Source organism: Neopsephotus bourkii, unplaced genomic scaffold (genome assembly GCF_033783945.1).
Source record: "Neopsephotus bourkii isolate Nb327-2 ecotype Australia unplaced genomic scaffold, CSIRO-AGI_Nbou_v1 NB_1820, whole genome shotgun sequence".
Classification (NCBI taxonomy): Eukaryota; Metazoa; Chordata; class Aves; order Psittaciformes; family Psittacidae; genus Neopsephotus; species Neopsephotus bourkii.
Window position 1 is genome coordinate 7,433,420 of NW_026902293.1, and position 23,152 is coordinate 7,456,571.

The 23,152-nt window shown below is 38.5% G+C and overlaps 1 protein-coding gene across 1 annotated transcript in view; it reads right to left on the reverse strand.

Annotated features, from left to right (window-relative positions):
• The window catches only part of SLCO5A1 (solute carrier organic anion transporter family member 5A1), a 64,743-nt gene that overhangs the window by 22,859 nt on the left and 18,732 nt on the right, over positions 1-23,152 (reverse strand). Inside the window, exons 2-3 of the mRNA XM_061342784.1 lie at positions 12,552-12,684; positions 6,861-7,087 (exon numbers count right to left, since the gene is read on the reverse strand). Of these exons, the coding sequence (XP_061198768.1) occupies positions 6,861-7,087; positions 12,552-12,684 (360 nt within the window). The remainder of the gene's footprint in view (positions 1-6,860; positions 7,088-12,551; positions 12,685-23,152) is intronic.

Sequence of the window (23,152 nt, forward strand, 5' to 3'; positions counted from 1 at the left end):
TTCTACACTGATTCCAGTAGGTTATATGTATTAAAGCAAACAGAATTTAGACTCTTGTCATGTCAAAACTTGTCAGGCTGCAAATTAGCACGTAAATTGTCTTACTGCATTCAGTCTTAGCTTATGCCACTTGTCAAAATTTATATTGAGTTCATTATGACTACAGGGTTTATCACTTTAATGTAGTCAAATGCTCCCTTACTGCTTCCTATGAAGAAATGTATTAAATGTTAAATACAAAATGTTAAATATAAAACTTGGAAATAAGTAATGAATAAATCATTAAGAAGCATTCATATATTAGAATCTTAATGGTTTTTACCACCTACAGCTTTTTTTTACAAATATATGTGTCTGCTTGCAGTAGAAAAACAGAAAGAAACAAGATAACAGGATAATGAGACAATATAGTCAACACGAATATATGGAAACTGTAACACAACTGTGTACCTTCAGAAACTACATTACAGTGGCAAGTTTAGATAAAATAGTATCAGTAATTGTTGGTAAATATGATGCATGTTTAAAATACAGCTGCTCAAAATTTATCTCATTGTTCAAAAGGAAATGAAAGAGAAAGAAAAAAAAAAAAAAGATTTAAAATACCATCAGATGTCAGCCCTCAAATCTCACCAGCTTCAGCTTTGTGTCTATTTTGGGTTGGGTTGGGTTAGCTGATGGGGACTTAGATGGAAAAAGAAATCAAAGGATAACAGCCAAGATGCTCTAACACAGCTTTTGCAAAGCCTCTCATGGGGCTACATGATGAAGTTTAAAACAGCTGCCACAGGGCTGCAGCAGGGCAGCTGTAGCAGGATTTCCACAGGGACAAGATGCAGGATTGAGTGCTTCACACCCTGTAGCAGAAGCAAGAGCTTATGACCATACTGCTGCTGCTGCTGCAAGAAAGGAGTCAGGAAGCAGAAAGAGGGAATGCCAGGATTGAAACTGAGCTATTTGGTGGCAGCTGCTCACCAGTGCTGAAAACATGTAGAAGAAAATTAACAAGATAGTAAGTTTCAGAAGACTGGATATTAGAAAGAGAACTATAATTTCACTAGTATGATGAACTAAGTGCTCTTTGTAGAAATGAACTGGAAGTCCTTGGCCAAGGGTTAAATTAAAGATCTTTGCTAAATCCATTATTTTACAGGGCATGGCCCAAATGTCGTAATACCTGGTCAAGTTTAGCTCTTTCTGGTAAAACTGAGCTTCAGGAAAATATCTGGTTTAGAATTTTTGATATAAAGATACTGAAGAACTAATAAGGTAATGAACTGCAGAGTTAACAAACATTTTTCTCTGATGTTTGGATGCAGAGCTGTACCTTCTATTGACTCCTACTTCCATCTTATCTGAGCACTCAGTCTAAAGGTCATTATTAATTTCAAAACTAATTAGAATTTTGAAATTGGATTCCTACTGATAAATAGATAAAACTCAGTCTTAAAATAAGCACAAGTTCTCTTACACCCATGTGAAGGATTCTTTAGGGAACAGCTCTGCTGATTACTATCGTCTTTGGTATGAAATGAAACAGCTTATTCGTGCATGCTGCACTAACAGACACCACCTGAAGCAGTTGAGACTTGAAGCTCTTAGTGATTTATACACAGAAACTGTCTGGCATACATGGAAAAGATGCTATATGGTAAGAAATTCTCTGATAAAAAATAATTATTCAGAATCAGGTTTTCCCTGCTTTCCTCCTATGATTACAGTCAAATCCTGTGTGACAAAATCTGTGTAACACTTTTGAATTCAGAAACCTGTAATAAAAAGGCGTTATAGTTGTCTCATATCCTTCAACCACACTAATTCTAGTAAAAAACAAGTACTACATAATCAATCATGGATTTAAAACGTTCCAATGTCATACTATCTTTGTGTGACTAGACATAGGGCTAGGTTTTGATTTACAGGCCACTATTAAACCTGTCAGGTTCTGATTTTTAGGTTTAAAAAAAAAACCTCTTCTTTTTTTTGCAAGTGTGCACCAGAAACAAACCAATGAGAACTTGCAGTTTCCCTCATTCTGTCATTTGAACAAACAAATCTCTATTGACTACATTCCTAAAACTGAAATGATCATTTAGTATGTCTGTAAACATGTTTACATTTCTATGTAATAATTCCAGTCTTAAAACATTCTTACTTTTTCCCTTTCCTTTCCTTTCCTTTCCTTTCCTTTCCTTTCCTTTCCTTTCCTTTCCTTTCCTTTCCTTTCCTTTCCTTTCCTTTCCTTTCCTTTTTCCTTTCGTTTACTTTCCTTTCCATGTAACTAAGAGTATATTAAAACCTGCCTTGATGGATTAGTTTGCCAGTCTACCAGCAATTTTCTTCCTTTCAGGGTCTTTAACAATATTCTTTCTCTAGTCAGAATACATTTCTTTCATTCATGTCCTGGACTGCTGCTTGATCCATGGTAACAGAAAAGCATAAGAAAAATTGGCAAGCAATAGAAATATTCATAAATACTGCTCTAAACAAAACTTTTGAAGCACTATAAACAGAATTCCAATTAAAAAATGAAATAATTCTGACTTCACCTTTTTTTATCATTTTATATATTTTCTTTTATCCCTGTTCTTGTGCATGTAGCCCAAGGTGATGCAATGAATACAACCAAAGGACTAAACCATCCCAGTCTACAGCACTGTCCTCTTGTTGTCCATCACTGAAGCTCCTTGTATGGGTAACACAGATATTAGCTAAAGGACCTCCTTTCTGTTGATGCTCCAAGCCTGGACAGTACTATCCATGTCTGCAGCCTCTGAAGGAGGCTGCCTCTGCACCAAGTTCTCAGGGCTAGCTTCCACTCTTTTGGAGTACAAAGCAGAGCCAAGATTTGAAACAGAATTTCTTTATCAGAATCTGTTTATCAGAATGGAAATGAGCATTTTTTAGTCACACACAACTATTTCAAACAGATCCTTCATGGGGCTAATCACTGAATTCTAAAATAATATTTTCCCATATATTTAATTTCATTACCAACAAACATACCATTTAAACAACTGCATTCAGCTTGATTCCTCAAGCATTTTCAGGACATGCCTTAAGTACCTGGATGGTGGCCAAATTGCTGAACAGCCCCTAATATCCCATCAAAAGTAGGGAGTTTCAGAGCAAGTTTGATCTGATTGTTACTTTTGTTAACTTGATTTAGAGCAGTTTCTCAAGGCTCCAACTAATGCTGCTCATCACTGCATGGAGTCATGCCAGCCTTTTCTATTTTGAGCTCTTCAAGACAGCCTAAGAAAGGGTAGGGGAGGGAGCAACTTGCTCAAGGTCAGAGTCATAGCAGGATCTCCAGCCCACAGACTGCTGAACTCCCTGATGTTTTAAGTGCTCACCAAGAGGCCCCCACACAGACCACTGTCTTCTCCTCTTCTGACTCAACTAGTCTCCAGATACTGCAGAAACTCCAATCCAGATCCCTGGGGAAGCATTGCAGTGGGCTTACTCTACAGCCACCAGTCCTTCAGGAGTTTCTTTTACCTTTGCTGATGCCCTGACAAGTGTTATTAACCTGTCTCTGTCCCTGCCATGGACTCAGTGGGAAGCGCATGTGACAGCTGGTAGACGTGAAAAGACAGACATACTTCATATTCCATGTTTAAGTAAGGGCTGTATATAAGGACAAAACTTAATATATATATATATATAAACAAACAAACAACCCATAGACTACAAAATACTCAATACCCTTCAGATTAGATTAGTACATTTTAGGTAACGTATACATGTGCTTTCTTTACACTGCTCCTTTATTTGTTGCGCAGTAAGTTTCAATACAGTGGTAAGTAAAAAGGACTGCAGATAGAGTTTCCATGTACAAAACCCTAAGGAGATTGAAGTAATAAATGAAAACAGTGGTTTTGTCTGCTCAGGTTCATGATTTATCTGCATGCACAGGATTGAACCATGGCTTCTTCATTAGAAATCTTCTTTAGCTGCCTTTATTTCTCCCACTAAACTACATCAAGTTTTCTTCCTCCTGTGACCTATTTGATGTTTTATTTAATTCATTTGATATATGTCTCAGAAGCATTCTCCTTCTCACATTTTTTACTTGCAACATAGGTAAGAAAAGACTGGATTCCAAACTCTACATCTCAAAACATAAGAAAAAGCAAAAATGTATTTGTATTTTTAACTGATCTCAGATCTACTGTGGGCCAAAATAAAGCTCAGGTCACAAGCTGAAGGCTACTTGCAGAATGGAACCAATTTTGATTTATTTCTTCAGACTGTACTGGCATCCATTGCAGGAAAAAGGACCCCATCGCACTCCTGTCATGCTTTTTTGATTCCTTTTCATTAATCTTGAGAACTAACCCATGTGAAATTAGGGCAAGTGACAGCAGGCCATGAATCATTCTGCCAGGCTTCCCAGGTAAGATGACACCATATCAGAAGATCAAAACAGTTTCTTCCCTGAGACTTCCCTTGCCAAAGCTCCATGGATTTTCAGGGATGGCACTGACCTCTGTCATGACAGACTACAACATCACTGACACTTATTAATACAGAACAGAAGATATGACCTACTAAATCATCAGTCTCCCGGCTACTGCCTAAGTGAAATTTCTGTCCTTCGTGCTATAAAAAGATGAAGCCCTGAAATTCAATGGGAAGTATAAAATGTACATTGCATCTCAGAATAAGCAATGCTAAATGACTTAAGACACATGCGATCCTTTTTTCCTTCCCATTATAAATGAAATTACCTCAACTGAGAAGCCTGAGGCATGATCTCATGCCAATTAAATGATAGTGCATTCCTGCTGCAGGCCCCCTTTCCTAGGGTAAATGACACCTAATGGGAAAGCTGTTATCAGCTTACAGCAAAATACTTTTGTCTGCATTATCTTGACTCGTTTAATATCTTTCTGACATGTGGAATACAAGGCTGCTTCACTGGTGAAGTGTTTCCTCTAGAGAAAATGAGAAGTTTCATGTATGAAAAGCTCTAATTTGGTAGATCCTTTAATATATTAGTATAGGATTTTGTAGAAGGTACAGTACACATTTAGGCAGTTACATATCAAAGAAACATCTAAAATTAGATATACAGAAGTTTTAATTTCTGTGAAAAAAAAAAAAAGGTACTGGGAAATGTTCTCCTAAGAGAATACTTGTTTTCTGTGTACCTATTGTGCCTGTAGTGAAACAACATGACCTGGAAGGTGAAATTATGTACAGAAACAGAGAACTAGCACCAGCAAACTCATTCAGATGCAGAATACCTGTATGTTTTCCAGGTATACCTACAGGATGAAGCAGCTCCTCTGATATGACTTCACCTGCAATGACTAGGAAGGAGCCCAGCAAAGACTGAACTCTCCTTCTCACTTCCCCAGATTAGTGAGAAAACCTTGACAGAGTAGCCCTGAACTACTTCTGCTAATCAGAGATCAATAGGTTTGAAGTTAAAAAAAGACCAGACCCACAAATACCTATATGTATTTAGGAGAAAACATCATGTACAGGGAGTCAAAAGTAAGGGAATAAAGAGTCTTAAAGAAGGAAGTAGACAACATCCTCTTCTTCCTCCTCCACCACTTTTTTCGCTACTTTGCGAAGTAGCTAAAGGGAGAGCATGGAAAGATCTGATATTGCAGGTTTTCCTTGTTTGCTCTGTGCCTTGATTAAGATGCTGTTCTATAAGCTAATAAATAAGAAAATTCTAGTCTCCAGTTTTTAATTTACTTCCATAGAAATTAACACTAACTTCAGGTACCTTGAGAGTACAGCTATAAATGCAGTGTAGAGCAAATGAACATACATGTGGGTGAACATTACCCAGAGTTACACTGGTTTTAGTTTAAACCAGCATACTGGTTTTACTAAGCCTTGCCTACTCAACATAAAGACTGATCATAAATTCATCATTAAAAAATCTACCAATGACTATATCCTGGACTGATACCCAATGAAAAAGACAGGCTAGTGTTCATCTCAACAAAGAAACACTTGAAGTTTTGAGTTTAAATTACATCTAGTGGTACACAGGACATTTCATGGTTTTTCTTAGTCCCATTGCATTTATCTGGGTACCACAAAATGGCACAACCAGCATTTGTATCATGGAATCCAGGGAGGACACAACAGCATTGGCAACACAACAGCATTAAGGCATGTTCATTCTTGTCCTATGCTGTTCAATATTATGACACTGTTAAGCCTACATTGTCAACTCCAAATGTATATGCCTCACAGTAATTAGTTTTTAACAACACTACCACCCTCCTGCAGTATTTTATTAATTTTTAATACTTTCTGTTAGATTTTACATTAATGGTTTACATCTTGAGTTAAATAAAAATCTCTATTAATTGTCAGTCTTTTAGCCTCTTCATGTTTCAAAATTCACACAGGTTTCATTTGTCATAGCCTTTTGCAAATAGCTTGCAGTGCAAAATAGCCAGGAAAGCTGTATAAAACGAATAATCTTTCTTAATTAGCTTACCCAAATATGTGAATACAATTGAACTCATATACTAGAGTTCTTTTCACTTGTTTCACTTTATTCTGTGAAGGGCAACTTAAAGGAAGTATGACACAAACTGTAAGGTGCACAAATATGTCTAGTAATAGAGGTCCTATATTTGTAGGAAACAGGCTACTTGTTTGTTACAGGTGCACACTAAACACTTCAATAATTTAAGTAAATGGATGTCTTACACTCATCACTTCATTTTGTAATTTTAGATGATGACCACCTATTAAAACCTCAATTGCAAAACATGCTATTAAATACAGAATGTCAACTCTGCCTTCAATTACACTTACAAAATTCTAGATAACCTTGTATACGAAATGCAAAGTATTTAAAAATTAAAAACAAACTTCACCTTTAACATTTTTTCCAAATCCCATAGAGGCAGGAACTGAACTGTCTGCTTGTATTTTACTATTTGTTTTCTCTTTCATCACTTCATCATCACTTGAAACATCATCAGAGTTCATCTTCTTTTTCTTTTTCCTTTTTTTGTGGCGAGGAGGGAGTTTTTTCGGAAAGGTAAACATGGGGAATATCACAAGGAGCATTGCAATGGCACAAAGGAGAAATCCACTCCACCTAATGCCAGGAGACAGGAACAGAAATGAAAGCTAATGCATTACAAGAAATGAAAAAAACAAAGTGATTCTTATAGGTTGTACTGGCTGGAAAGACACACTTGCAAAATATGGAACACTGACATTAAGAGTAAAGGATTGGAGTGGGTGAGAGCCTTCACTGCACTAAAACCCTTAATTAGAAGATGTTTCTGTTGGCATGTCTACTCGTAAAGGTATTCATCCAGAACCTACCAAATGTTATGAAACAGTGTCAGCTTTGAGTTCCCCTAATTTTTCACTTTTGGTAATTATACAGTACCAAGTGCTGAGAAGTAGACACTTTTACTTTCCCTTTCTAGGGTAATTTCCAGTAAAGTGATACTGTATTATCTATAGGATGTAGATTTCTAGAGTTATAGAATCATACAACAATTTGGGTTGGAAGGGACCTTAAAGATCATCTAGTTCCAGCCATGCTGCCATGGGCAGGGACACCTTCCACTAGACAAGGTTGCTCAATGCCCCGTCCAACCTGGCCTTGAACACTTCCAAGGATGGGGCAGCCACAGCTTCTCTGGGCAGCCTGTTCCAGAGTCTCACCACCCGCACAGTAAAGAACTTATTCCTAAAATCTAATCTAAATCTCCCCTCTGTCAGTTTAACCATTCTCCCTTGTCCTATCATTACATGCCCTTACAAAAAGTCCCTCTCCAGATTTCCTATTAGATCCCTTTACGCACTGGAAGGCTTCTATAAGGTCTCTCCAGAGCCCTCTCTTCTCCAGGATGAACAAGCCCAACTCTCTCAGCCTGTCTCCATAGAACAGGTGCTCCAGTCCTTGGATCATCTTCCTGGCCCTCCTCTGGACTCGCTCCAACATGTCCACATCCTTCTTCTGTTGAAGAGCAGAATAAAGGGGCAGGATCACCTCCTTAGACCTGCTGGTCATGCTCCTTTCGATGCATGCTGCTTTTGATACCCTTGGCTTTCTGGGCTGTGAGCACACACTGCTGGCTCCTATTAAGTTTTTCATCGACCAACACCCCTATGTCCTTCTTCACAGGGCTGTTCTGAATCATTTCTCTGCCCAGCCTGTAAGTGTGCCTGGGATTGCCCCAACCCAGGTGCAGGACCTTGCACTTGGCTTGTTTGAACTTCATGAGGTTGGTGCTGGCCACCTCTCAAGCATGTCAAGGTCCCTCTGGATGGCATTCCTTCCCTCCAGCATAGCAACCGAACCACACAGCTTGGTGTCATCAGCAAACTTGCTGAAGGTGCTTCAGTCCCACTGTCCGTGTCACCACAAAGATGTTGGACAAGACTGGTCACAACACCGACCCCCAGGGGACACCAGTCATTACTGGTCTCCAGTTAGACACTGAGCTGTTGACTGCAACCCTCTGCATGTAGCCATTCAGCCAATTCTTTATCCACCGAATGGTTCATCCATCAAATTGATTTCTTTCCAGTTTAGAGACAAGGATGTCATGTGGGACAGTGTCAAATGCTTTGCAAAAATCCAGGTAGACATAATCAACTGCTTTGTCCCTATGCATCAGTTCTGTAGCCCCATGATAGGCCACCAAATTGGTCAGGTATGATATGCCCTTAGTGAAGCCATGTTGTCTGCCACCAACCACCTCATTGTTTTTCATGTGCTCTAGCATTGTTTCCAGGAGAATCTGCTTCATGAAATTCATATACATGTGTAATGGTTTGTGTGGTAAACAGGAAAAAAAAAAAAATGCAAGGAGAAACACCAAACAAACAGCCATGTGTATTGCCAGTTTTGCTAGAAAGATTGCAGGGGAAGCTTTTGCAAGGCAAATCTAAGTGACTGAAAGTTTTGACTAATTTTGATATTATGTAAACAGAAAATCCTCCATTTATTTTAGCTGATAACATATGTGGATTAGAAAGCAGACTTTTAGGAGGATTATTCAGCACTATCAGACAGGGAATAAATCACTAGACCATATAAAAATGAGCTAACATCCCTTTTAGGATCTCAAAGTCAGAAGCTGAAATGGCACTGATCAAAGAAACAAACTGTGGCAATAATAGACAGAAATCTGAAACCACCCACTCAGGAGGAAACAGCAAAGGAGACAGGGCTGATGTAGCACAAGATGAAATTTAAAACCACAGCGACTGTTATGGTAGCATACCAAGTGCTGGAGATGTCACAAATGCAGCACTAGATGAAATTACCTGCACTTTCTACACTTCACATCTTCCTGGAGTAATATTATAGAATTGGAAAACAGATAAAAGACATTATCAAAAATAATACGAACTTTGAAGGTCCCTTCCGACCCAAGCTTTTCTATGATTCTGTAATAAGGACATCTACAACAAGAAATGAGAGGTCAGAACAGGATCTGTATTAATTAAAAAGCCCTTGATTTTCTATCTTCTAAAGTCAAAGAGAATATGCAGGAGAATACCTCAAAGGCATATGCACAAGCCCTAGAACCTCAAATAAAAGCAATTAAAGTTAAGGAAGGACTAGATAGTGCTGAAGGAATTCCTTTAAACTTTTGTGTGGAATGCTGATGAAAGACTAGATGGGAAGTATTAAACAGATTCAGAACCAGGCAAACACTCAGACAAGTGTCAGCAAAAGAAAATTTGATTCAAAGCAGCTGACAGACTGCCAAGGGCTACTTCACAACTAATGAGGTCCCTATATAGCATATTAACAATTCTCAAAGACATCTTGCACTTGGCCTTGTGATGGATGATTTCTAACCAATATCCCTACAGTTACCACATTTGAATAAAAGCAATTTTAAACATTTGATGGGCTAGCACAGACAGCTGGCCTGAAATTTAAAAGCCCAGAGCACCTACAGAAAGCCCAGGTGTGTAAAACCCATGAGCACAAGCCCAAGTTCTCTGAAAATCAAGGAAGAATCAGATCAGAAATAACCCTGAGAAATAACTACACTGTTTAGCAAGTTTCACAAAAGATAAACCAAGTTAACCACTCTGAATACACACAATATACCTGTGACAAAGGACCAACTTAAGTAAAAAATAGGCTTTACTGCAATATTTGTTACCATATATCATAGTTATTGTACTCACTATTTTGCCTGGCGTCATTACCTCCTTTAATAATATGGTGGGGTTTTTTTACTGGGTCCCTGCAATAAGTTATATTAAAAAACTTACAGCTATAATAAAGAAAACATGGGAACAAAACCCTAATTCACTCCATGGGAGTCAAGGCTGAGAAATCTCAGATACAACTGCCCATTAACTTATCTTAACTGCACCCTACTTTTTAAAAGTGTGTCATCTGAAGTAAGTGCTAGGCTACTCTTATATTCAAATTGTTAGATTACATAAATAAAAACAGAAAATGCCATGGTCCCCAAAAATAGATTTTAGTGGAAATCTATTTACCACTGAAAAACAGGGAAGTCTATACTTCCAGAGCTCTCTGCAACCAGGCAGTGAGTGGTTAAGGACAAAAGATCAGTCCTCACACCATGATGGTCTTCGTTTTAATGGGTAGACAAAGCTTCAGAAACAGAAAAGAGAATGAGGTGCAGATGACATGAACACCACCAAACTTTTATGCGAGGCCACCACAAACTGTGAAACAAATTGCCAGAGATCTGAGCAGGGGACAGTTTTCAGAAATTTAAGAATAAAGATTGAGATAGGCAAAATTAAGACAGTAATAGCTAGACTCTATAATCAACATGATGGAAAAAGAAAACTTTGAATGACTTTTACTTGTCTATGCTGGTTAGAATAAAATTTGCCTTCTGAAAGGCTATGACAGCTGATTTCATGCCCTTGCTTCAGTCATATTTCCATCACTGGATGGCACCCCCATGCAAAGTTGAAATCACCAACACATTTCTTCAGGTGACATTAAACATTGGAGATATATAAAATGTATTTAGCAATTTGGCATAAAATCTGATTTCACAAACTAGGCTCTTTTCTCTATTTTGCTTGCATGGCCTTGCAGAGTAAACGTTTTGTAAGCCTGCCCAAAGAAGTGGTTGTAATAGGTGACTTCTCACCACTTTTGCCATCGAGCTCAGTGGTTACAGTATTCCCACAGGATGCTGGGGAGCCATCCCTGGCACTGGTCATGCCACTCACTGCTTTTGACAAAGAGTAGTTAAACTTGTAATTCATGAGCAAGGACAGGCATATTTTTTGACCAATCTCTCTTAGACATTGGCCTATGACACCATTGGATGTTTATCAAAGCTAGCTTTAAACAACCAGTATTGGCCATCCATAGAGTCTGGCGCAAACGGCCCAAGAAGCGTCAAACTGACGTGTCCATGCCGCTTTGGTTACTTTACCTTCACCAGAGCTGTTTAAGCTGTTAACTCACACAGGTATGCCCAGATGATAAGGCAGTTGTACCACTGGTTTCATTGTAGATAAAGTCAAAGCTTAACCCACATACCCACATTTGTTTAGACTGAGTGATTTTAATTAGCAAATATATTTATGGGTCTGTTCACAGTTTCTGTTGAAAAGTAATGCTCTTGGACTAAGACAAATAAAGCAGGACTAAATCTTCAAAGGTTTATGAACACTACAAAGAGAGAATTTTTCACATCAGACTGTCAGGAGACATCACTGCAGGATAAATAGAAATGGATATGATCTGACTGCAATGGCTCAGTGACAAACACTAGTCCAGTGCACAAGAATGAATGCTACACTCCAAAATTACAAACCAAAAGTCTCCTTCCGGGATAATGAACTTAAGTGTTTCCTGGGCTTGCATGAACACTTCAAGGCAGATTTATGAATTATCTGAGAAAAGAAAGACAGTTAAAACCTCCTGAAGATGTGCTTCTTCAAATAAACATTTACAAGGAGGCCATACCTCAAAGGCTGCTTGAAGATGTCAGTCAACAACTATAGCTGTCAGTGCTGCTTGAAGCACATTATTTACTAGAAAATAACGTGACAGCTTACATCATCTGCTGCCTAAACACAAGCTATCACCTTGAGAAGCAAGACTGGAAAGGCCATGTTCTGATGCCATCCTATCTCCTTCTTCTGTACCAGTGTAAATTAAGTCTACTGTTTTGCACCTGAGCAGCAGAGCTCAGTGTTTGATGCTGTCTGCTATGGAATATCAAATAAGGGATTAATCCATCTTCCAGCAGGAAGGGCTCAGCCATGGTCAGCTGTGATCCCTGATGGCCTCCTGCAATACCAATATTCTGTCCTGCCATCAGTCAGCCCTCACAGTGGTCAGAGGCAGTCCAGAAGCAGCCAGAAGCAGAAGGTTTTCCATGCAATGTGCCCGTGAGCTTCTGTGGCAAACATTTCCTCTCTGTCAGAGGCTAGTCTGTAGTAACTAACAGAAGCCTCCTCTTCCTTGGCCTCCTTCTACAGCCTTAAACAAGCCCTCAAGGGATATGATTTCCCAGCCTGTCTCAATTCCCTCCTGGCCATTTAGAGATTAGTTTTGAAAAATGCTTGATCCTTACCAGTTTCCAATGAATCTTGGGTCACTCTGGTCAATATAAACGGTTGTCCTAGGATCAACATAAAAACCAATAAGAAGTCCTCCTAGCAAGTATCCAGCTGCAGGACCGAGTGCTCCCATTACGTACATGATGGCTGAGGAAATAAAAGATCAAGGTCGTATATCAGTAAAATGAATGATTCATTAGTAATTTACACATAAAATCCAAAAGTAAAAGATGCTTAAAGCAGGAAATTTTGTACGCTAAAAACTTCAGAGCCCTTTTTTGCAGCCTTCACAAGTAACAACTTTTGCATAAATAGCATATTAATTAGAATTTTTAATGTGTATTTTCAGTCAAATTATGGATGGAAGTATATACTTCAGCATTTTGGATGGAAAGCATACTTGACTTCAGCATTTTTCATATTTGGTAACATTCCCTTTGAAACAAAACAAAACTTAATACATAAATACAAAAAAACATAATTAATGGTAAGCAAACAGAAAAGCAAAGGATAAAAACTGTGTAAGACACCAAAGAGCAAAGTACAACAATCCAGCGTAGTTACCATAAGACTAATACTGGGTTTAAAAGAACAATCCAAATTATAAAATCAAATATTCTTATTTCAGAGATTGACAGAATTATGATTTTATTTATGTAGTCACAGACTTGTCACTGTTTCACAAACTGATACCACATGACCATATATATTGTATTTCCTGCAAGACACCTGCCTTATTTAGAACATCTGATCTTTTAGATTTGAAATCTTACCACTATTTTAAAAGAGATGTCCTAATTTAAAAGACAAGTAAAATGAGGCAGGGAGACTGCATCTTAGTATGGGGGCAGGACAGAGCTGTACGTGGGATACAGGAAACCTTTCTGCATCTCCCAGTAGAGACATAGTCATGAGACACCAGCAGGTGCAGCTAAAAACAGCTGGTCTGTTTGCTGACAAGAACTGAGTGCTGAGAATTAGGAATCCTACCCTAAATTCCAGGTTTTGTAAGGCAGATAATTTAAAGGCTGTTGTCATTAGCCTTGCCCTTAAGCCTTGCCCTTAAGCCTTGCCAGTTCTACTCCTTTCCTCTTCTACATCTGCAAATCCCAAATCAATTTTTTACCTAAGCCAAGGTCAGTTATCACAACTTTAAATTCAGATGCCTTTTAAAAGATCCATATGATCTTGACCACAAAATCATGACCACAGCCATCTTGCAAAGACTGTTGTATTGTAAGGAACCAGTTGTATCAGCTGAATGCTCGCAAGTTCACATTCCTGATGGGATTCATCCCAGGGTACTGAAAGAGATAGCAGATGTTATGACAGAACCCCTCTTGATCATCTACCAAAGATCTTGGAAGTCTGGGGAGATCCCTGATGACTGGAAGCTAACCAATGTTATTCCAACCTACAGAAAGGGCAATGAAGGGAAAGTCTTCACCACAAAATCTCTTTATTTCCATATGGTTTCTGTGCACCAGTCATCCTCCATGGTAGTATATAGCCTCCATCCTTTTTGTTCTAAACCTCAATCAGACATGCTGCATCCTGGGCTGCAGCAGCCAAGAAAGCATAACTGAGTTGTTAGAGCTTGGGTTTCTGCATTACCAGTCATAATAAACTATATCTCGCAAAATAAGCAAAATTAAATCACTATATTTGCACGATTAAATGGAAAGAACTAACACATTTTCATCTTACATTTTGAAGTAAGAGAAATAAGAAAAAGCATATTCTCATGAGTAAAAAGGGGCTGCTATCTGAGAGCTGTATTGCAAAGGAACAAAATGACAAAAGCTGCCACAAAAAGTAAACTGCCTGTAGCAAAAAATGCTTCCAGACTACAGATCAATTAAACATACTTACCACTTTTAAGTTAGTCCTTCTTAAACACACTTTCAGTTTTCATGAAACTGTAATTCCAAATAATTAGATTTTGCTGAAGTCCTTTTTGTATAATGGTTTCCAGAACCATGTTCACTATTTAAATTTGTTCCAGTCATGTTTCCCTCTGGATTGATTGTAAACAATTTCTGTATGCCTAAAACGCTCCATCAGGCATTGTAACACTGCTCCTTAGCAGTAAGTGGTTAGTAAACCCCACAATAACTTTACTTGCAAAATCTACATCCATAAGGATGGGAAAAAGAAAATAAAAATAAAAATAAAACAAACAACTTCTACCCACTATAATAAATTCTGTTTTACAAATGTTTGCTTGGAAAATTGATTCAAACAACTACAGCAAATTCAGATCTCCAACGTTTACAGAGGAAACACAAAGAGAGCAAAAGAGTGACCTAATCCATTCATTTCAGTACTCAGAAAAAATACTTGTGCTGCATTTATTCAGCTTCAATTCCACCACTGAAACAGGCAAAATGCAGCAACTGCTTAGGCTTAGAAGCACTACCCAGTGTATTTTGTACAACTGGCAAATTCAGAGGGTTTTCCTCATAAGTAGGAATACTGTATAGTAAATATAAAATTGACAGTGTTCACTGTGCCCCATTAGACAAAGGAATGCTGTCGGCAATTTCAAAAGCATTTTAAAATTACTATATGCTGTTCAGGCTTCAAGGGGTTTTGTAGTACAACTAACAGACAACAATTAACTTTCTGGATCTTTCAGAAAACAGAGAGCCCCCATGTGCCTCATCCAGGGCAGGATAAAACCTGTGAGCAGATGAGCTCCACAGCTGACATTTTAAGGCATTTTACAGCATCTTCCTCAGCACGTAGTACTGGCCACTATCAGAACCCAGACAACGAGGCCAATAAACTGATTTGGACTTCTAAATAGGACTAAAGATAGATATTTCAAAATTATGTACTTGAAAAGTCTGCTTCAAACCTTGCTGGAAAAGAAGGGAGAACCCTCTCCAAGAGTCACTCTGCCAGGCTGCTCTAGGCTCCTGAACCCTTGAAATTCTGGTCACAGCCCTCACATCTATGCACCCCAGTGTCTAGGAATAAAGAGGTTCCTGATTCCCAAACAGGCTATCAAGATTACTGGATGATACAGAAATAAGAAAAAAAAAAAAACCTATACGGAAAGGTTCAATCAGGGCATCATCAAAACTGAACCCACTTCACAAATGAAAAATTCTATGGAAAACTGTTGCATAAATTTTCCACTCTGGTCACTAGGAGGTCTCCAGTTTCTGGATGAAAAAGGTGCTGAAACATGTAGGTGATGTAGAAGCACCTTCATTTCAGCCCCCTACCTGCCATTTCAGGTAGCTCTTTTTGGTCCTCTCTTTGGGCCACAATCTACGATCTTGATCTAGGGAGTTGCACTGACTCAACAGCCGACAGGTTTCAACAAAAGAACAGATATTTTTATCAGGGGACATATAGCTGGAGTACTGTGATGCAGAGGCAGGCCACACGGTATCTAGATGCTTTCTTAAAATGCACTTAAGGAAATCCAGGATTTGTCTTTTAACCTCTTAGCCATAACCTTGACTTGTGCTTAGATTTGCAAGGTGCCTTCAAATTTCTTAAGTCATAAAAACGTATGCTATAAAATAGCAGTAATATCCCCTTTCCCATGATAAAATAGAAATTCTACATGCTACACATTATAGCTCTACTTCAAAGAATAAGTCATCTTCAAAAGATTAAATGAAGAAACTACTGTTAACATAGACATATGGGCTACAACATGCATCTGATTCTCTTCTGATTAGTCTTAATTGAAATGAAAAATTATAGCCCTCAGAGTTACTGCATCAGCCATGCATGTTCAAGGCAGGCAAGTCACCACGTACACTTCTCTAGGAAAGAATATCTACAGATTACCCACTTCTAGCTGTTCAGTTTCAAAACTGCAGCTGCCTATGGGTAGCCAGCCTTAGCCATAAACATCCATCACAGCAAAGATGTTGGATAGGAGAGAGAGAGCGAGTCAAAGCAACAGTAATTGAATTACACATGGAATTTACCTACCAAAGCGAAATAAGATTAAGCAATGCCATTCTTCTCCACAGAAAATTTATCCTGGGACACGCTGCAATTCTGACATTCTGAATCTGCAATGCTGCCATTCTGACAACATTTGGCAAAATTATAATATTGTCAATTGCTTCCGTTCATAGGAGATCCTTCTTCAACAGATGAAAGCTTTACATGGAGACTATTGCAGCAAAGTCTCTACAACTACAATAAGATGGGCCACATACTCTGCAAGTCTGAAAATTCCTGTGTTCTCATCACATGAATAAAATAACTTTGTTGCCAAATATTATTTTTTTTAATCAACCCGCACTGTCAAAATACACTGAGACAGAGGTCATAAAAATACCTTGAATGTCCTCTTCCTCCTCCAATCACACCAAATGACAACTTCAATATATCTTGCATATGGCAATATGTAACATACGTCCCTATGCCATCCTCAGGTGCATACAATGTTAAGCCTCTGACTGTGCCTTTTTAAATTAGTAATGCTAGAAACAAACAGTTACAAGCATCATATTGTGCCTAGATGAACAGAAAGTACACAACATTAGTGAGCTATACAACAGGCCTTTTAGCCTCTGGGTTCTTAGAAGTCCACTTTGGTGTAAAAAGTAAGAGACAATAATTGCCCAGCCCCTCTCATCTCCTCTGTGTGCACACACATGTCACCACACAGAGTTTATCACTGGATGAGCAGGAACATTTCTGAAAGGTCTCATTGTTCAAATCTTGGCAGCGCACCATTGTAGTACAACTGTTCATTTCATACATGTGCAAGGCAAGCAGAATTTTACCTTTATTCTGTTTTCAATGGAAATTTTAGAATTTGTAAAATCCTGCAAAAGCTACAATGTGCATTCTGGAGGAGTTTATATCTATATTCATAGATAGATAGATAGACAGACAGACAGATATGCATGTTTTTTTCTATCAGAATAGGATGGCGATTTTAGTAGATTTTGCAGTGACAGAGAAGTATAATCCTTCTATATCTGCAGATTTCAATTTTTTCCTCCAAAAACTTAACTGTCATTAGTATGAGGGTCCTGATTGGGAACTCAAGAGATACAAAAGATAAAATCAATCTCCCATAGTTATAGAGTGGGAAGTCCAGGAGAATAATTTATTTAATCAAAGCCATAACTCAGTGTCCTACACTCATCCTGAAAGAAACAGCACCAGGGAGAATAAAAACAACAAAAGAAGAAAACATTCATATGAATTCACAGGAAGAGCCCCACACTTATAGCTACCTGAGGTTACCATAGGATTTTGCAAGCAGAAGGAACATGATCATGCTATGGTACCATAGCATATTCTCTAGTCCTACTAGCAGCACATTCTCTTGAAAGCTCAGCTATACTGTCACTGGAGAATAAACAGCAGGATGTTTCCTTAGGGTGTAAAGCAGGCTTTAATTTCCCCACAGAACAAAGCTGACAGGAAGAGGTTTCAATGGGGAACATGTCTCGGCTCTCCCCTGTCACTCTCATGTCCCATCACAGTGCTGGGACAGCAAAGAACAAACATAAAGCAGCTTTCAAAGAAACATTGGTCTCATTCATAACAGCATATTTACTTCATCCTGTCTAAATTCACTCACACAGAAGCTACCCCAAAAACCATAAGTTTTAACCATTCTTTTGAGCCTGAGGACACAAACCAGAGAGGAATTGTGAGCAGAAGTCAGACAGACTTCTCAAAAGGTTTTATGTCAGGAAATCAGTTTACTTCCCGCTTTTCTTCATGAGCACACAACCAAGCCTATCTATACATGCTTCAGGATTTTCTTCTTTAATGTGGTTATTTGCTCAGGAAATAACAATGCTTTGAGCATTATTGTAGTTCAGCTGATAATGTACAGCTCAAATCTCTAAATCACTTCCTTTCAAAATGTATTAGTGTTACCATGACTTTAAAAGTCTCTTAGATCCAGTGCTCCACTCAAAATAATAAACAGAGCAACAAAACTATCTCAGCAGCTTCCCTTCATCTTTCTATTTTCACAAGCGGATTCTTACAGATCTAGGAGACAAATTTTTAGAGGTGCACAACCAAAGCATAATTTTACATTCCTACTATGAATGAATACCTAAAATGAATGGTCCATCTTACCACTCCATTAAAAATGCTGAAATCCAAGTATGTCCAGTGACTTGCCAATGCCAGATGAACATTTTCACTTTTCTCTTACAGATTTATTACTAAGATATCATTTGGATCACTCCCTGGCTTAAACAGCTAAGCTACTTTATGCTTTGCATTCTCCATTTGTGGTCATATTCTAAAACATTACAACCCTTTTCACAGGATCCAATCCTAATACCAAAAAAAAAAAAAAAAGCAACTAAACAAACAAACAAAAAAAAAAAAAACACAGGAAAATAAACACAAACAAGAAAGCCAAAATAGGCTGCCTGTCCCAAAGTGTACCTACCATTCATTGTCACTGCAATGCTGCTCCAAGTCACTTGGTTTGCTGTAGAGTCACAGCGCCTATACAGCAATTCATCACAGGGTGGAAGCAAGGATGGGTAGACTGGGAGGAATACTGAGAAACTGCCCAAGCAGCCAGAGATCAGGTGAAGAAATTTTTTCTTGGGCCCAGGAAAACTTCATTAAGTTCAACAAGGCCAAGTGAAAGGTCCTGCACATGGTTTCTGGGCAATCTCAAGCAAAAATACAAGGTGAGCGGAGAATGGATTGAGAGCAGCCCTGAGGAGAAAGACCTGAGAATGCTTGTTGACAAGAAGCTCAACACGACCCAGCAATGTGTGCCTGCAGCCCAGAAATCCAACCATATGACGGGCTGCATCAAAAGGAGCCTGACCAGCAGATAGAGGGAAATGATTCTCCCTGTCTACTCTGCTCTCATGAGACCCCACCCATGGTACAGCACCCAGTCCTGGGGTACCCAACAGAAGAAAGACATGGACCCATTGATGCGAGTCCACAGGAGGCCACGAAGATGATGCAAGGGCTGGAGCACCTTTCCTATGAAGACAGGCTGAGAGAGTTGGGTTTGCTCAGCCTGGAGAAGAGAGGGCTCTGAGGAGAGCTCAGAGCATTTTCCAATGCTGAAAGGGAGTCTGTGAGAAATCTGGAGAGGGACATTTTACAAAGGCATGTAGTGATAGGACAAGGGGGAATGGCTTTAAACTAGAAGAAGGTAGAAATAGGTTAGATACTAGGAAGAAGTTCTTTACTGTGAGGGTGGTGAGGCACTGGAACAGGTGACTCCCCAAGAAGCTGTGGAGCCCCATCCCTGGCACTGTTCAAGGGCAGGTCAGATGGGGCTTTGAGCAACCTGATCTAGTGGAAGGTGTCCCTGCCCATGGCAGGGGGTTGAAACTGGATGAGCTTTAAGGTCCCTTCCAACCCAACCATTCTATGATTCTATGAAGCTGTTGGTTGTCTTTAAGAGGTACTGAAGCAGCCTGTTTACTCACACTCACTCTTTCTGTTAAGTCATGTCAAATGGGAATGCCTCGATCTCTGCCTATTAATTGCTTGGCTTTGTTTTTGTTAATGCTTTGGCAGTTGAGACCACATTTATACTTAATTTTCATTAGGGACTATCCCCAGGCACGTGCTTATGGAATCTGTTGATCTCAACTTCTTCAAACCAATATTCATTTCTTTAGCATTACTTCTAATTAAACTGAAATGAGGCTGGGTTGTTCATTTGCATCTGATACCTTTTTCTTTAGGTTACCATAACTGAGATATATCAAGCTGTGAAACCTGAAATTTGGCCTGCAAGCGTCTACAAGGTCTCTTACCACGTAGATCATGAATAAGCAAATGAAAGATATTGAAGTATTTTTAAATCCTATGAAGTTAAAATTGCAGTGAGAAAGCCCAGGTCCAAGGTCCCACTACAAGAGCAGCAGAACCTAACCCAGAAGAGTATTTCAGAGAGTTTCTATCTGTCCTAGGTTTCTATCACAGTCAGTGAGTCTAACAGCGTAAGCAGACAGGAATATATAATTTAGGTCTTCTCTGAACTGGGAAAATGCACACACTCCTGGAAGAAAGGCAGAGAAGAGCCTGGTGAGATTTACCAGGTACAGGACCAGATGTTAAGAGTATGCCGTCGTGCCCCATGGGAAGAACCAGGAATAAGTACCAATTCTTTAGCAAAATCTATGTACATTAAATACCTAATGTCTATGGATCTGGGATTTACTGGTTATTGTTCATAAACCAGATAATGGCACTGGTAAATATCTGATATTTAGAGGCAGGTTTGATACACATTTTACATACTTTTGCATTATCCAAAACCAGACTTTTTGTGCCTAGGAAAGAAACTGTGAGGAAGAAATGAAGATAGACCAAATATGTACTGAAAGGGAAGGTTAGGTGTGATAGTCAGAGTTTCTATATATATTGACTTTGCCTTTGTCCCACCAGCAAGACAACGGAAGAAAGAAGTAAGGGCGGAAATTACTTCAATCACTTTCTCAGAATTCATTTCCTTCCAAAAATTTGTTTCTGCTTAGGAGGCACAGATTAATTATTGAAAATGTAGGTGATTGTTTTTCCCTTGACTACATCTTGCTAATAAATTGCAAAGCAAAGCAAGCCAAATGGCATTTCTTCTTGTTTTCTTTGCAAATTGCACTTACATTTTCATCTTTCAACTGAAAGAACAGGAATTACAGTTCATTACACGTATCTGACTGAGAATCTGCCTGTAAGCAAAAACACATTATTCCAGTAATTTGCAGATGACCCTGTTAGTTTTATTAACATTTATTTTGTTGCTTAAGAAGTTATTCTTCTACATTCAAAAAGGCTGAATGCTGCAATAGACTCAATTAAAAAAAAATCAAACAAAAATTGCCAAAGTGAAATGCAGAGTCTTATAGCCATATTTGAAACCATATTGAAAATATTATTACAGGTCAAAGAGTCTGAAAAACATTTCCATCTATGTGTAACAGTTATAAATAGCAGAGGCTATTTATTTTGGCTATAGGACAACATCACCATTTTATGAAAACCTCCAAAGTTTCAAAATTTTCTCTTTATTCTCAAAGGAACAAACATTATTTGGGCATTTTCATGATATTGGAATTAGGTCTAGAAAAAAAACTTGAGCTTTGGGTACTGGGCAAGGGGTCTTTCCTTCTCTGTCTCCATAGAGGGATCATAAGGTGGACATGAGATTATCCAACTTCAGGTTCTGCTTGGAGACAACAAAGATTTTTCTGCAGCACCAGCATTAATTTCTTCACCATTCAAGCACAGTCTCCTTATCACCCACAGATGGATGATGGAAATGAAAGGTTTCCCCTTCCTTCTCCACCACTGCCCACTACAAAAAAGCTTTTGGGTTTGATGCAACAGCAAAATGTTCTTAATGACCCTAATCACAACTTCTAATAGAATTAGGGCAGGACAAAACTACCTAGAAGAAAACAGTGCTTAGCCAGATCTTCAATAGCCAAGGTTAGATATCTAGTTTGATACTATCTAAATAATACATTTTGCAGGAAACCCAGGACACAACAAGCCTAACCACAGACCAGATGTCCTTAGCATCAGCAAAGGAAAAGAAAGTTCTGTATAACCCTGTGGCAACACCACATACCAGGACCACTGTGAGCTTCTAAGTCCTGATTTGGATTCACTGAATGAGGACTCCTGGGATTTAATACTTTGAATTAAAGAAGAAATAACCCTGAGTTAACGAAAGGGTTATCTTCACCCTTGTGCAGATATCCCAGACTACAGAGAAATGCCTGCAAGAAATGCCCCAGCATCTCCTTCCCCATAGTTAAGGAGCTAATGGCTACCCCACAAAGAAACAATTCCCAAATGACCCTAGCACTCTAGACACAGTCAATGATATAGAATACAGAAGCACAGAGCTGCTGCTGTTGATCCCTGAAAAGGCCCTGTTAAACCCCCTAGATCAAAGGATGTGAAGTTTTGTTAAGTTTCTTTTGGTTTGGTTTTGTCTGTGTCAAGTAAAAACAACTTGATTTTTTCTAAATATTAACCTGTATTCCTACATTAAGGTCAAAATAATGCAAAGTTAGTTAAATATAAAAATAAAGAAATAAATCTACACAAGTAAAAATATTATATCAATATATCCCCAAAATCAATATTTAACTGAATCATAACTTGCCAGGGCAAAACCATCAGAAAATCTTTACCAGTGCTAGTAACTAGCATAGCTTAAACACCAAGTGCAGCATTGAAAAATTCATTGCTCTTATAAAAAGTTCTTGTTAATATCATAATTACATTTGTCTTCCTTTTTAAGATGTAAATTGTCACTGTGATTTAGGGGCCCATTTGCAGCTTATTCCCAGTCATAGTAAGTTATGTTAATACGTTAATAAATTATTTAAGCATTGCTAACTCGCGGTGTTAGCATTTCCAAGAGAAATGTATTTATATTACAAGGATTCTTCCTGCTGTTCAAAAATACATTTCCAAACACAATGCATGGTTGATTTACAAAACCTGAAAAATTCAAAATCAGGTTACTTACACTAATTAGGCAATTTAGTTACTCAGCTGACATGTTTTGTGGAAAATTGGCCAATATCCTTCTATTTAGTCTGTGATTTTTTTAAAATAATTAGTGTTAATTCCTGTGCCTTTCTGTCTTCCATGAGTAGAACTA